This window comes from the organism of the source record quoted next, unplaced genomic scaffold, assembly GCF_019419815.1.
Source record: "Pyrus x bretschneideri cultivar Hongxiangsu unplaced genomic scaffold, Pyrus_bretschneideri_v1 Contig42, whole genome shotgun sequence".
In the NCBI taxonomy this organism is placed as follows: Eukaryota; Viridiplantae; Streptophyta; class Magnoliopsida; order Rosales; family Rosaceae; genus Pyrus; species Pyrus x bretschneideri.
Window position 1 is genome coordinate 4,141,738 of NW_025999746.1, and position 14,045 is coordinate 4,155,782.

Here is a 14,045-nt window from a genome sequence, read left to right on the forward strand (position 1 = left end):
TGAATTTTTACGGAGTTTAATTGATTTGTAGATATTCTATATAAATTTTGATTCAATTCCCTCGAAATCTCATGGGGAGAGGTGAGATTTGTGGATTCTTAAAATACACTATGAAATCTCTCCAATTCCCTCTAATTCCTCAACTTTATCAAATTCTTTAAAATCATTTTCTAATTGAATACACCTAGAATGTTATAAACTTCTTTAAAATCCTAATTGAATACATCTGGATTTCTAAGGATTTAAATAAACTATCTTAAAATCCTAATTGAATACCCCTAGATTCATTAAAAGAATTAAAATCTCTCAAAATCCCAATTGAATATACCCCCCTTAGTTTGTGTTGGATAAAATGTTTACATCTTTTCAGGATTAGTTTGAGATTGTGGTGTTTAAAAAAACAAACAGCTTATTAAAAAATTTAGAACATTAACAAAAAAAAGTGTTTTCTTTTAAACTACTATTAATGATAGTAGAGAAGCATAAAAAAGCAGAAGTCCCTGCTTCTAAAAAAGTTTTTTTTTTTTTTTTTTTCAAATCACAAGTATACCTCTATATGTTTAACAAAATTAGAAATTTGCCCCTACATTATTCTGTGTAACAATTATTATATTACATTAAATACCATATCATTTCTAGTCACTTAACATATTCATAGCAATTTATATAAAAATTTACCAAACACTAAAACATTTTTCTGTTAAAATCACTTTTACACAGAACAATTTACTAAATATTTAACAAATTTATTTTACAACTATTTATACTCACAACACAGTATCAGCAAAATATCTTTTTTTTTTTTTTTTAAAGAAAAATGCATAAAAATATCAAAGTAACTCTAACTTAGAGAATAAAATGGATAACGGATTTAACAGTAGCCTAATCCAAGTCAGTTAAAGGCGCGTGAAATTACGGTCGGCAGTTGCGTGTACGCCGAAGCCGCCGGTCCAATTCCACATCACCTCCCCAACCATTTCTTCTCCTCCGCCACGACCTCCCCTGCTGTCGTCGTTTACTTGCTCCAACATTTCCCCACACACAAACAACTCTCTCTCTCCTCTGTAAACCCTAAAAAGCAAACCCCCAAACTCTCTCTCTCTCCCCTCACTTTATCTCTCTCTATACAGAACGAGCAGAAGCCATGAAAGAACCAGAGAACGACCCAATCGAATCGTCGACCCAGCTCATCTCTTCACTCCACGACCAAATCCCACTCATCCAAAACTTCAAAGGTAAATGGGCCTTAATCCGGGGCAAGCTCTCGGAGCTCCAGGCCCAGCTCGTCGACTTCGCCGACTTCCCAACCTCGACCTCCCACCCCCTCTCCCTTCACCTCCTCCTCTCCGTCTCCCTAACCCTCAGCGACGCCGTTTCGCTCTCCCTCAAATGCCAGACCTCCAATCTCTCCGCCGGCAAGCTCCGCACTCAGAGCGACGTCGACTCGATCCTTGCCCGCCTCGACCGCCACGTCACCGACGCCGAGATTTTGATCAAGAGCGGCGTCCTCCTCGATTCCGCTGTCTCGTCCGCCGGCAGCTCATCCTCCAAGAGGGAGACGGTCCAGGCCGAGTGCCGGAACCTGGTGACTCGGCTCCAAGTCGGAAGCGCCGAGTCGAGGAACTCGGCAATGGAGTCGCTTTTGGGGCTTCTGCAGGAGGACGACAAACACGTGATGATCGCCGTGGCGCAGGGGATTGTTCCAGTGCTCGTGCGGTTACTCGATTCAAGCTCAATCGAAACCAAGGAAAACGCCGTTTTTGCGATATCGATAGTGTCGAAGGTGGAGAGCAGCAAGCACGTCTTGATTGCGGAGGGTTTGTCGCTATTGAATCACTTGATGCGGGTGCTCGATTCGGGAAGTGGGTTTGCGAAGGAAAAGGCTTGTTTGGCGCTTCAAGCTCTGAGCTTTTCGAAGGAGAACGCGAGGGCAATTGGGTCCAGAGGTGGGGTTTCGTCGCTCTTGGATATTTGCCAGGGCGGCACGCCCGGCTCGCAGGCTTCGGCGGCGGGTGTGCTGAGAAATTTGGCTGGATTTGCTGAGAATCAAGAGAATTTCGTGGTGGAAAATGGGGTTGGTGTGCTTTTGGCGCTTGCCAGTTCTGGGACGGCTTTGGCGCAAGAGAATGCGATTGGGTGTTTGTGTCATTTGGTTTCTGGGAGTGAAAGTTTGAAGCTTTTGGTTGTTAGGGAAGGTGGGATTGAATGTTTGAAGAATTACTGGGACTCTGGCTGGAACAATAACAATCGAAACCTTGAGGTTGCAGTCGAGTTCTTGAGGCACTTAGCTTCTTGTTCTCCGTTTGCTGAAGTGCTTGTTTCAGATGGGTTTGTAGCTAGGCTTGTTGGGGTGTTGAGTTCTGGTGTGTTAGGAGTGAGAATTGCAGCAGCTAAGGCTGCTTATGAACTTGGATTTTGCTCGAAAACTCAAAAGGAGATGGGTGAGTGTGGCTGCATTGCCCCATTGATCAAAATGTTGGATGGTAAAGCTGTTGAGGAGAAAGAATCGGCTGTGAAGGCCTTGTCCGAGTTGATTTTATACGCTGGTAATCGAAAGATTTTTAAGAAACATCGGGGTGGAGTTGTGAGTTCAGTTCAGCTTTTAAACCCATCAGTTCAGAATTTGGATAAGAAATATCCTGTTGCCTTATTGGCATCGCTTGCACATTCAAAGAAGTGTAGGAAGCAAATGATTGCTGCCGGTGCTTGTCTACATTTGCAGAAACTCGTCGACTTGGAAGTAGAGGGCTCTAAGAAGCTTTTGGAAAGCCTCGGTCGGGGTAAAATTTGGGGTGTTTTTGCCAGATCTTGACGATAGGAGACATGACAAATGCTGAATTTCGGAGTATAGAGGTACACGAAGATGATTCACTGTTCTGTATGTACAATAGTTGTGATTACTTTTAGTTTTGGCTTTTGATTTTCCTTTGTTTTCTTTTTCATATCTTGTTTATAATTGCTGTTGGTTTATGGTAGAAAAATTAAATTAGCTTCATTGTATCTAGTTGTGGTGACCTAACTGGATAGGCATCCAAGGCTTTGTTTTCTCAACAAAAATGCCAATGGTTGATGTTGCTGCCTGGTGTGAGTTCATACTTGTGTTGCCAACATTTACCTGTTTCATTGACTTCACAATCTAGCCAACCATAGTTTGTAAAGATTGAGCCTTATTTAGGGTAGCGATTTCCGCCCAAGGAGAAAACGGGAGTGCGAAAATCACTAACCGCTATTTGACTTAAGAAGGCTGATTCCACATTTATCATTTTCTTGCTGTTATTTTGTGAAGTAGTTGATACAGGAATTGACAGTTTACCACACTCTGTATAATTTACGATCGATTCAAAGCAAGATTTTTGAAATTTTAGATTGGTTTTTAATTTCAATTTAATTATTTATTAGAGTGGCTAATTCCAAATTTCATTTGCTGATCCAATTTATGCACATGGGTTCAATTTTCTCAAATTTCTGAGTATTGGTCAATGCATAAAAAAGAAGAAATTTGCAGTTAGGTCACTGCTTACCTAATCACTGATTAATTCGATGATAATTTGGACTTGGAGGACAATTAACAAGGGTGGGGCCAGAACCATGTTCTAGAGTATTTGCATTACTGTCTCTAATATGTTCCTCCCCTGCAATGCCAATTCTTGTAATTTGGTATGCCTTTTGGCCACCACCACCTTATCATCTTCTTCTGCATTCATCTCTGGTCATTTCAAGTGTCAATCTTTTTGGCTCTTGGGTCCATGTTATCTTTCTGGCGTGATAAGGAGATATACAACCGGGGATAGCTAAGAATGTCTCTCCAAGTTGATTTTGTAATTGAATAGCGTTCATCGGATTGCCATACAAGTTATTAGAGGTACAACTCGGGCAGATTGGACGGGTTGGATGGTCAACCCAACCCTAAACTAACGTTCACAATTCCGGTTTGGGGGTTCATGCGGGTTTATCCGGGTTTCAATTTGGGTTTGTTGCTGCAATCACGTAATTTTCAGCTAATTAGATGGTTTAACAGATGTAAATTGTGATGATAGAGTGGAGTTTTGTGGTCAAGAAGCATATGGTTTTGTTGGTGGAGCATGTGGTTTTGTTCTATCGGTCGCCCAAATTTGCACTGTTGTGTTGGCGAATCTCCAAAACATATTATTTGCCATATATATTAATACACACACATATATACAGAGACTCGGAATGAACTAATTTGGAAAGAAAATGTCTTATCATTCTGTCTCTCTCACTTAACTTTTGCTCTGTTGGATTGCTGCTCGTTGGAAATGAAATAAGACAGGTAGCTAGCTATTTATGAGTTCGATGAGCCTCAGGTATAGGTGGGGGTGGCCCATCTTCATATTCTTTATCTTGTTATAAAAAGATGTAATATTCTCGCTTATTCCAAAACATGATCCTTCCAAATGGTTTGCACGAGTAATTCGACACAGAGAGTAATTAGAACTCGAGTGTTAAAGGGTGTGAATACTGATGTGACTAATTGACTTAACTCATGTAAGCTCGGTGTGGTTTTTTAGTTGAAAGCGGAAGCTCTCTGTATTTTGAATTTTTGAGCGTGTAAAAATTGTAATAGATATGGTGTGATTAAAGAGGGGTACCAACTAAATAAGAAAGAGCTAGCTAGTTCCTAGGATTTATATATGGAAGAATATATATGAATGAATAATATGGCTGAATGCTTTTCTGTATATTGAACAGAGGCTACGTAGTCCATATATATACAAATACAAATACAAGTGGTAAAGTCAAATCCTGATTCTAATCCCTATAAAGCCGTGATCCGCTCAATATATTCTTAATACAACTAGCAATTGCTGCGCTGAAAGATAAGGGACCATATTAATATGCTTTGTCAATTTAATGGAGTTTGGGTTGCGGTCTTTCGGAACCTGTCAATAGATGCAGCAGTGCGGCCCATGTGTATCTCTCTTTGCATTTGGTTTTTATTTTTTATTTTATTTTTATTTTTTTGACGGCGGAAGAATGGTTGAAGAGGAAAAAATGGTTGCGGATAGTTGGTGATGAAGGGCTGTAAGAAAGAAAAAAAAAATGACTAAGGCTAGTTTGGTCAATTTTTAGATTCAATTTATAAATTACGTGATTTTTATTATCAATAGGAAATAATCACGTTAATCAACACTTAATTAATAATTTAATCATCAACGACCATGTTATATGATTTAAATGTGGAGACAATGTTAACTATTTAGATGTGTTAAATCGTTCAGATTAAAAGTTTGGTATCATTTTTAAAGTCTAGATAAATGACAATAAAATCTCTGAAATCAAATCTATCACTTAATAAAGTCTTTTATCATTTTGAATCCTAATTTCACTACACTCGCTTAAAGGACACCCTACCAATGATTTAGGATTAGTTTGAAATTGCTTATAAAAGAACCCAAATGTGCTTTCAAATCACCAAAAACGCTTCTAATAATGTTTGATGGGAAAAGGGAGAATTTCGTGGAAGAAGCATCTCTTGTATGCTTTCTTCATAGAGGACTTCAAGTGCTTTTCTAGAAGGCACTTGCATTTCTCTTAAAAATTTTGATGTACTCCAATTACTAGAAATGTTTCTAAGCATAAGTGCTTTTCAAAGAAATATTTTCAAACGAACTCTTATTGTCTGGCAATTCCTTCTATTTATCGCGAAGCTAATATGCAAGCTAATGATAGGTCATAAGCATGATCATACTCATGTATGGTTTACCAATCCGTCAAGGATCCTTCATGTAAGAAATTTTTTGTTCCTAGAGAGGGCAACCCCAAACTAACAAAACTTCCTGCTTTGCGAGGATGGGGATCCTAACATAAGAAAAAAAAATATATTATATATAGTCAATTCATACTTAGTGAATTCTATGGGGATCCCAATTATATATAGTCAATTAATCTTATTTATGGTTAAGAAATATAACTTATTCTTAAAAGCCAAATATAATTGGTTTACTCCATTGTTAATTTTAACATAAATACTCTATGAATTAAACTATAGGAAGAAGAGAACAGAACCTCACATATAAACTGTTTGCTAACAAAATAGCTCCCCAACCAATTTTTGATGCATCAGTTTGAAGAACTAGGTAGTCACTTTCTAACGGTAGCAATTGGCAAACTTTTATAAAGAAATTGGAGCCTGGTTTCTCTTCTCGTTCTAAAATTTGAACTCTAATTTCTTATGGCGATTTTCTAAATTCACTCCTCACATAAGAATTTCTGTTTAAATGGTTATGGAGTGGGTTATCTCTCTTACTTCTCTCATAATTTAATTCAAGATCGAGCTCCTAAATTTCTGCTCTCAATTGATGATTTTCTCTTTCTAAATCTTCTCTCAATTCTCTCTCTCTCTCTCTCTCTCTCCTCTAACTCTGTATTATGAATACTTCTTCTTGTGAGTAATCTTGATCTATGATCATTTTCATTTCTTCTACAGTTTTTTCTTGCTAAGGATCATGGCCTCACCCTAGCAAAAGGGATTAGTTACGCATATTCACAAGTAAAATCAACATAATTGTATTAAACTAGAAAAAGAATGAAAACACCTGAAAGTATAAGTTTTGAACTATCTAAACTTTAGCCAAAATCTTCTTCTCAAATCTTGCGTACGTAGAAGAGAGACCCTAGGTCTGCCAAAAGGCTTTTTTATACTACTCTAAATAAAATCCTCCTAGTAAAAGGTCTTAGAATCAGACTAGGAAACTAAAGAAATTGAAATAAAATAGGAAACATATATAATCCTAAATTAACTTGGTAAATTCGTCTAGAAATCTGCACAGTCACGTTTTGGACCCAAATCAGCTCTAAAACTGGCCCAAAATAGCTGGATTTGAAGCTTGAGCTATCCTGAACACTTCTTTAAGGCCACGAACCCATCTGAGGCCATATTGGGCTCCAGAAACACAATTTAAGCCTAAAAACGTCACTTTTTAGTAACGCGCACTGCTCCTTTATTTAATCGTCAAAAAATAACCGCTTGGTAGGAAAATCCCAAATTTTGACACGAATAATCCAAGAGACACATGAACGTCCTTTAATTTGAATCACTCCAAAATTTGTCTGTTTGATCATGTTTTGCTCCAGAAGAAGTCGAATGTCCTATATTGAAAATATAAAACAAAGTATCAAAATTCTACCAAAATAATTACCAAATTATACTAAGAATATGGTAAAATATATAATAGAATATTAACTCATCACTTAATTTTAACTCGCTTAAATAATAGTAAAATCGAGCACAAATATATATATTTATATATACATATATATATATATATATATATTTGGATCTACAATTCTTTTCTCAATCTTCCAAACGGTGCTTTAAATGTTTTTTTTTTTTTTTTTTTCATATGATATTGAAGAAAACTAAATGGTTCCCATGCTTGAAGAAGTTTCCTGAGTGCAGTGCACATAAAAAACCCATTGAATTACAATAAGTAAAGGATTATAGAGTTCACATAAGCAACAGAATTCAGATAAGAGAGATTCTCAGATTCATTTCATCAAACATGTAGTGTGCAAGTCCTCATATGCTCTCGAAATATTGAACAAAATTGAACTTGGTTATGAAAAAGAAAAACGAAACTCAGGAAAAATTCGGAAGAAGCAAAAAAAAAAAATTTGGACCATTTCTCGATTTATGCGTGTCATCCTTGCGCAGGGGCCATGCTAATCTTCTCTGTATCGTTCCAATTTTATCGGATGTCCCCGAAGGGACAAGTATGCTTGCAGGTGAATGCTATATAAAGGCTATTGAAAAAAGTCTTTTGCTCGATGTGGGATTAGTAGCTCGCCTCTATCCTAAGAACGGCACCCATGTTATTGTCGTTTATGTGCAATATGCCAATTAGATTCTGGGGTACCTAGTGGAATATGAACTTGTAGGACGACAATTACAGAGAACTTGTAGAACTATCGGAGTTAATACAGCCAAAAAGGAGGCGTTTCTAGCAGCTGTATGAATAGCATGGTCCTAGAAAATGCTTGGTGACCCTAGTTAGCAATGACATCATCAATGAATTTGACCTCTCCATAAGCTCCCCTAAACTTAGAAGCTAACAACCAAAAGTGAGTTCAACTGTTTATGCTTCTGAATTATGGAGTAGAGAATTCGAGTTTTGGTTCAAAGTGATGAACATTGCTTTTACCAACTGATCTAACTCACGAACTAAGTGCTTTTGGTAAACTCATGTTAGGGGAGTGGGTTCGATAACACGAGGGCTCAAATTAGAAATGTCTCGTTAAATTCTCGTCTTAGACCTCAGTTTGTATTGGGACGACTCTAGCCCAATATATTCTTAGATATCACAGTGCAACTTCCACAAAGGTCCACCACCTCCATCACACTCATTATTTTTACAACAAAAATAAGTAAAAAAAACTCTTTCTTCTTTTACTACAACAACTTAACGAGAGGATCAAAACCTAAATCTTTCCAGACTTGGCTGCAGAGCTGATGGTGAGCATGAGCAAGAAAACGACAGACAAGTAGCAGAGAACCACTGAATCAGTCCCTCTTTTGCAGAACTTGCCAAAGTGATCACAAATTGGTGCCCAGCCCGAGTGGCTATTCCCATATTGTCCCACGTACCCTATTGCAGTTGCAGCCGAGCATCCAGCCATCAACAAACACAGCATCACCTGCCAACCATTCCAAAATCATCATAAAGATATCATCATGTTGATCAGACAATGATGCTTTAGTCCGATACAGAGATTCGAACTTGAAACCTCCTTATAGGGAAAAAGGTGAAAATCCTACTAGGTCGATAGTTGGTATACAGTAATTTTATGCTTGTAAAAACCGAGCTGGCATTCCAAATTGTGTAGGGAAAAGATACTATGGTTTGAACAGAGAGATTCGAACTTGAGACATCTTTTACGAAACACGCAGAAACTCTGCTAGACTAATAATTATTTTGTATTAAGGAAAATAAAACTGAGCTGGCATACCAAATCGTGCAGGAACAAGATGAAGTAGTTGGCGGGATTCGAGCCATTGCGGTGGATAAGAAAAACGAGGAACAAGGAGAGCAAGCAGAAGGCACTCACAACAGCATTTGCATAAGCAAAGAACCTGCAAAAAAAAAACATAATATTATGGAAAATTAATTAAACAAAATGACTGAAAAATAATTAATTTTTTTTTTTGAGGGAATATAAAAATTGTTTTTATGATCTTTAATCTTACTTGAAGGTAGGTGAATAATAATAACGAGCATCAAATTCTATGCCAATAATCTGACTGGTCTGCTTGTTGGTGACCATCAACCAAGTTGCAGCCAATGTAGCAGCCACTGTGACAGTCCTCATGAAGATTTGGACTCCAAGAAAAATCTTTTGGGTTTTCAGAGGAGTTTTCAGAGGTGGGTTTTGCTGGAACTTGGATTCTGTGATTGCCATGGTGAAAATTTCTTGGGTTTTCAGAGGTGGGTTTCTGAGGAGGAAGAACAATTGCAGAAAACAAAGAACAGATAATAAGTGCTGAGGGGAAAGGGTAAGGGGAGATATTGAGAAGTGTGTGGAGTTAAGAAGAGCATTTATAGAAGAAGAAAATGGTGAGAAGATTCTTTACCTTTAGGACTCTTTTACTAATTCGTAATTAGATTGAGAAGAATTGAATTGAGGAAGAATTAGATTGAAGAGGAATTGAATTGAGGAGAAAACAGAATTAGATTCCTGTTAAAGTTGTTTACTAAACTAAACTGGAATCGAAATACAAATTATATTGGTTCCATATATATTGTTTATTAGTTTATTGGAATCGGAATTAAAATTAGCTTGATTACTAAATTGTCCTTGTTGAAAATGAATTATTTTTATGCTATAATTATTGAAAATTAAGCCTATCTATATAAAATTAAATTTATCTTTACAAACTTTATCTTTTCGAGGCAGATTGTCTGACCTCTTGTTTGGGTATCATTTTCATCTCCTCCTATTTTATGCGGTCACAATTAAATCACGTTAACATTTTATATTAATTTCTTTATAGAGATAATAAGACAAAAAGTAATAAAAATATAAAATATTAATATGGCTTAACCGTGATTGCACATATAAAAGGAGATAGAAAGGACATCCAAACAGAAAAACAGACAATCTGCCTCCTATCTTTTCTCCCTCCCATCCTCTCATCCCCATCTTTTCTTCACCGACTTCCAGAGCACTACCATAAAAGCAGATGCTGTAAACATAGAAGGGCCTAGGCCTAGTCCGAAGAGGGAAGAAGAGAAGTCAGAGTGAGGGGAACAAGTGAATCGAGAAGCATCGTGGTTCGATTTGCGAAGAGGGCGTTGGTGTTACTTGTCAACTCAAGTGCAAATTATGTATAATGGTTTCCATTTTATCTCATTTGCCAAATTTTGGCATGGATAATGTTGGACAATTACATGGTTTTTTCTTAATTTTAATGCCATGGTATTAAGAAATGGAAATTCGAATATAAGACTTCTAGTTAAAGAATAAACATTCTAATTATTTAAACTATAAGTTCATAGATTATTACATCGTTAAATTTAACTCATCACGATTCTAACTCAGACTTGTATCTTGAAATTAGGTTTGATATTTGCATAAGGTGTACTTCGTTTTTATTATTTTTTTGACAAATAACAAGATAATTATAATAAATTCATTTAAAATACATAAGGAGCGAAATCCGAATTTAAATACAAACAATAAAATATACTCATCTGACAAACTTGATTAAACTCAATTACCCTCGGATTGAGTGATGATGCTCCTAGAGCATTTGAGTGGTTCAGAAACGTTTGTCAGTTTTGGAAGAGAGAAGGTAACTCTTATTACTCTGTAGTCAAATTGGTTTAAACTTCATGAATCTTATGGCATTATTCGCATAATTTCTAACCGCTCGTAACAGAGAATTACAGCCATCTGTCTACCATCTTGACTTCATGTAAAAGGTTACTAATTTTTTAACGTAGTGCTGAGCTAAACACCAAATAAGTGACCTGTAATTCAGGATCCCATTGAATTCCCAAGCCAATGTTGAATTGGATTGGCTTTTTTTTCTCCTTCTTCCACTTTTGGTTTCACACTTACTACCAACTAAGAAAGTAGATTGAGAAAGGTTTTCTTACTAGTAAGATGTTTATGTTGTTAAATTGTAAATTTAAATTATTAGCCATGTTGATCTTCACTCGTACATGTAATTTATATTCAAAGTCTAACAATGTAAATTTGTCCGATAAGTTTAACAAAAACAATCTCAATCCATATTTACATACCAATTGAAAAGTTTACCTTTTGTTCAAGGCATTTACTCCATATGTAGAACTTTGAGCTTTGAACCCATAACATGTCTATCACTTTTTTTCCAGTCATTCAGTAAAAAGTTACAAACCCTCTACTGGAAAACTGTACAGCACTTTTGTCTTTAAATTGGTGGAAATCATGTAAGTTTGGTCCAACTTTCCAACCTTTCAGAAAAAGGATGCTTTCAGAATGGGAGTTCTTCTCAAAAGCTGCAATCGATACAAGAAAAAAGAGGTCGACACGACACGTTTTGGGACTCGGGATACGACTCCCTAACCATATTCAATGCCACGCATGGTTTTTTGAGTTACAAGATTCTGGTGGCCATGTTCGGCAAGCTACATTATAGAGACTAGACGGAACCAAAATATATGCATTCATGTATAAAAATAAATTGCTTAAGAGGTTGGATAACACTACATGAATCCTATCACCATACTCCATTAGGGTAATGTTTTCTCATTAGCTTAGCTTTAAGTTAGGCAAATGTATGCTTATGTTGTTAAATTGTTGTAGTCTGACAATGTAATACTATGGGCTCGTCTTTCTATGAGCTCATTCAATGTCTAAAATCAGATTGGATTGCTTAAAAGATCGAATAATACAATATGATGAATCCTATCACGCGCTTCATTAGGGAAATGTTTTCTATTTAACTTTACGTTGTGGGCCAACTATATGCTTATGTTGTTAAATTATTATGGTATAAATACTACTGGCTTGTCTTTCTATGAAAGTGTCTAGGTTTAGATTATATTACTTAAAAGATTGGATAATACTATATGATGAATCCTATCACATGCTCCTTAAGAGTATTAATGTTCTCTATCAGATTTATGTTGTGAAGCAAATGCATCGTTAGCCTATTGTAACTTGATAATGTAAATATTGTGGGCTCGTCTCTGATGACATAGTGCTTATGAGATTAGATTGGATTGAATAACTCATTGTATTTAAGATATGTTTAAGGAAGAAATGAAGATCTTTTGTCCAACTGAAAGTAGATGATGTATTATTAAAAAATAAACTTATTCCTTTATGGCATATACGTTAATTATAGAGGAGTAATTTATGTCCACCTCTTTTCACCTTACGCAGATGCATCTATAGTATGTCTTTTGATGTTTCTTTAATTTGTTCAATAATGGCAAGAAAAAAGAAAAACAAAAACGTGCAAGAAGTAAAAATGGGTATCCGAAAATAATTTACCTACATTCTAATCCTCTCGAAATGAAAAAATCATTTACCACACCCATCACACATACCTTTATTTATATGAGCTATCTAATCCAATTCTATCCTAAGAACCAAACGAGTTTGGTGTCTGACAAAAGAACATTTTCTATCATTATATCCGAAGTCTAAATATAAAAAATTCATCTACGAAAAACGAACATCGAGCAATATCCAATGCAGCACACGCATTGCTAAGAGTAGCTAAGATTTATAGATGTCCATTATTCATTTGATGCAACAAACATGGCGTAAGGGAAGTGTACTCATTTAACATGTGGTTCAAATTTCACATCTTTGTCAAACAACCTTCCTTTTTTTTTCCTCTTTGCCACTGTATATTGGCTGTGTTGTGTATGTCGTTCTGCAAGCACTTGAGACACATATATGTCAAAATCTAAAGCACCAATATGGCATCAAATTCAGGATGGAAGTAAAAGATCCAATCATATTAGACCATAAAACTTACCACACTATATGCAATCAGTGTTGTAGAACCCAACATATATAGGGTGTGTAAGGCACTAGGGAGGGAGATTTGCTGGCTAGGTTTCACTATCAATGTGCACCTTCACTTTCTACTCGAGAAATTTGGTAGGTTTTGAAGTAATACCAAAATTAGCAGAGGGCAAAACAACGTCTGAATTGTTCAAACTGGCTAAATCAAATTAATTTGGCGATTTAGTAAGTTTTTGCACTGAAAAAGTATAATCTTGAGCTGAATCAAAACTAAACTCTCATTTGAAAACTAGTTAAACCGAATCAAACATGACAACGCTCACCTGTTATCAAAAATAATACTTATCAAAAGCATATATGATGGAATAGCAAATAAAGTCCAATCAGTACTTCATTGTGATTTATCAAAAGTATATATTGATGGAATAGCAAATAAAGTCCAATCAGTACTTCATTTTGATTCTTAGAGGAAATTAACTCTTCATGAAAGAACTATGAGATTCCTCAATTTGTAGCACTATTTTACTTTTCTTTCTAAACTAAATTTGTATTTTGCTATTTTTTACAAAGCATTTTCTCCAATTTAGTAAGCAGTTTTTTTGGATGCTTATTTTTTCTTAGCTGGACCACTTCTTATTTGTTGTAGACAAAGAAGACGACGGTTCCTTAACTTTCATTGAAATGGAGCCACTTGTACTACAATCTGGAGGTTTTAAGTGTGATTTGTGTTGAAGGTGAATTCGAATCAAATTATTGTAGTTAACTCATTGTGAGGCTTAATCACTCTCCAACCCTTAGTGTTGGTAATATCGTATATATTAAAAATAATCTTCAATTGAAACGGAAAAGATATAATATATATATATATATATATATATATGTATGTGTGCATTACCAAAGCTGATTTCACTTAAGGACTTGCATATATTTTCTAGCACAATGGCATACACCACAAATTTACAATAATTTCTATTGTAGACAAATTACAATTTGACATATATATATATATATAATTTCTTTTTTCTTTTTGCAATTTTGACGAGTTATATTATTACGTGTCA

General features: G+C 35.8%; 2 protein-coding genes and 1 non-coding gene across 3 annotated transcripts; 1 reads left to right on the forward strand and 2 right to left on the reverse strand.

Annotated features, from left to right (window-relative positions):
* The first annotated feature begins 983 nt into the window (after positions 1 to 983).
* On the forward strand, positions 984 to 3,127 carry LOC103929977. Its single transcript, XM_009339253.3, has one exon. It carries the CDS (start codon positions 1,145 to 1,147, stop codon positions 2,810 to 2,812), a length of 1,668 nt encoding a protein of 555 aa, XP_009337528.2. The 5' UTR covers positions 984 to 1,144; the 3' UTR covers positions 2,813 to 3,127.
* Positions 3,128 to 7,629: 4,502 nt separating this feature from the next.
* LOC125469425 lies at positions 7,630 to 7,732 on the reverse strand. Its single transcript, XR_007251738.1, has one exon. It is a non-coding gene; the product is annotated as a U6 spliceosomal RNA (small nuclear RNA).
* Positions 7,630 to 9,534, reverse strand: LOC103929979 (CASP-like protein 1F2). The gene is made up of 3 exons (XM_048566594.1): positions 9,206 to 9,534; positions 8,968 to 9,091; positions 7,630 to 8,655 (listed from the first exon to the last, which is right to left on the reverse strand). Exons 1-3 carry the CDS (start codon positions 9,415 to 9,417, stop codon positions 8,440 to 8,442), a joined length of 552 nt encoding a protein of 183 aa, XP_048422551.1. The 5' UTR covers positions 9,418 to 9,534; the 3' UTR covers positions 7,630 to 8,439.
* Positions 9,535 to 14,045: the final 4,511 nt, after the last annotated feature.

Excerpts from the sequence above, each read along its gene's own strand:
- LOC103929977 (XM_009339253.3), top strand. The coding sequence starts at position 1,145 with ATGAAAGAACCAGAGAACGACCCAATCGAATCGTCGACCCAGCTCATC.
- LOC103929979 (XM_048566594.1), bottom strand. The coding sequence starts at position 9,417 with ATGGCAATCACAGAATCCAAGTTCCAGCAAAACCCACCTCTGAAAACT. Across the intron at positions 9,092-9,205 it reads TATTATTCACCTACCTTCAA|GTTCTTTGCTTATGCAAATG; the intron begins GTAAGATTAAAG and ends TTTTTTTTGCAG. Across the intron at positions 8,656-8,967 it reads TCTTGTTCCTGCACGATTTG|GTGATGCTGTGTTTGTTGAT; the intron begins GTATGCCAGCTC and ends AATGGTTGGCAG.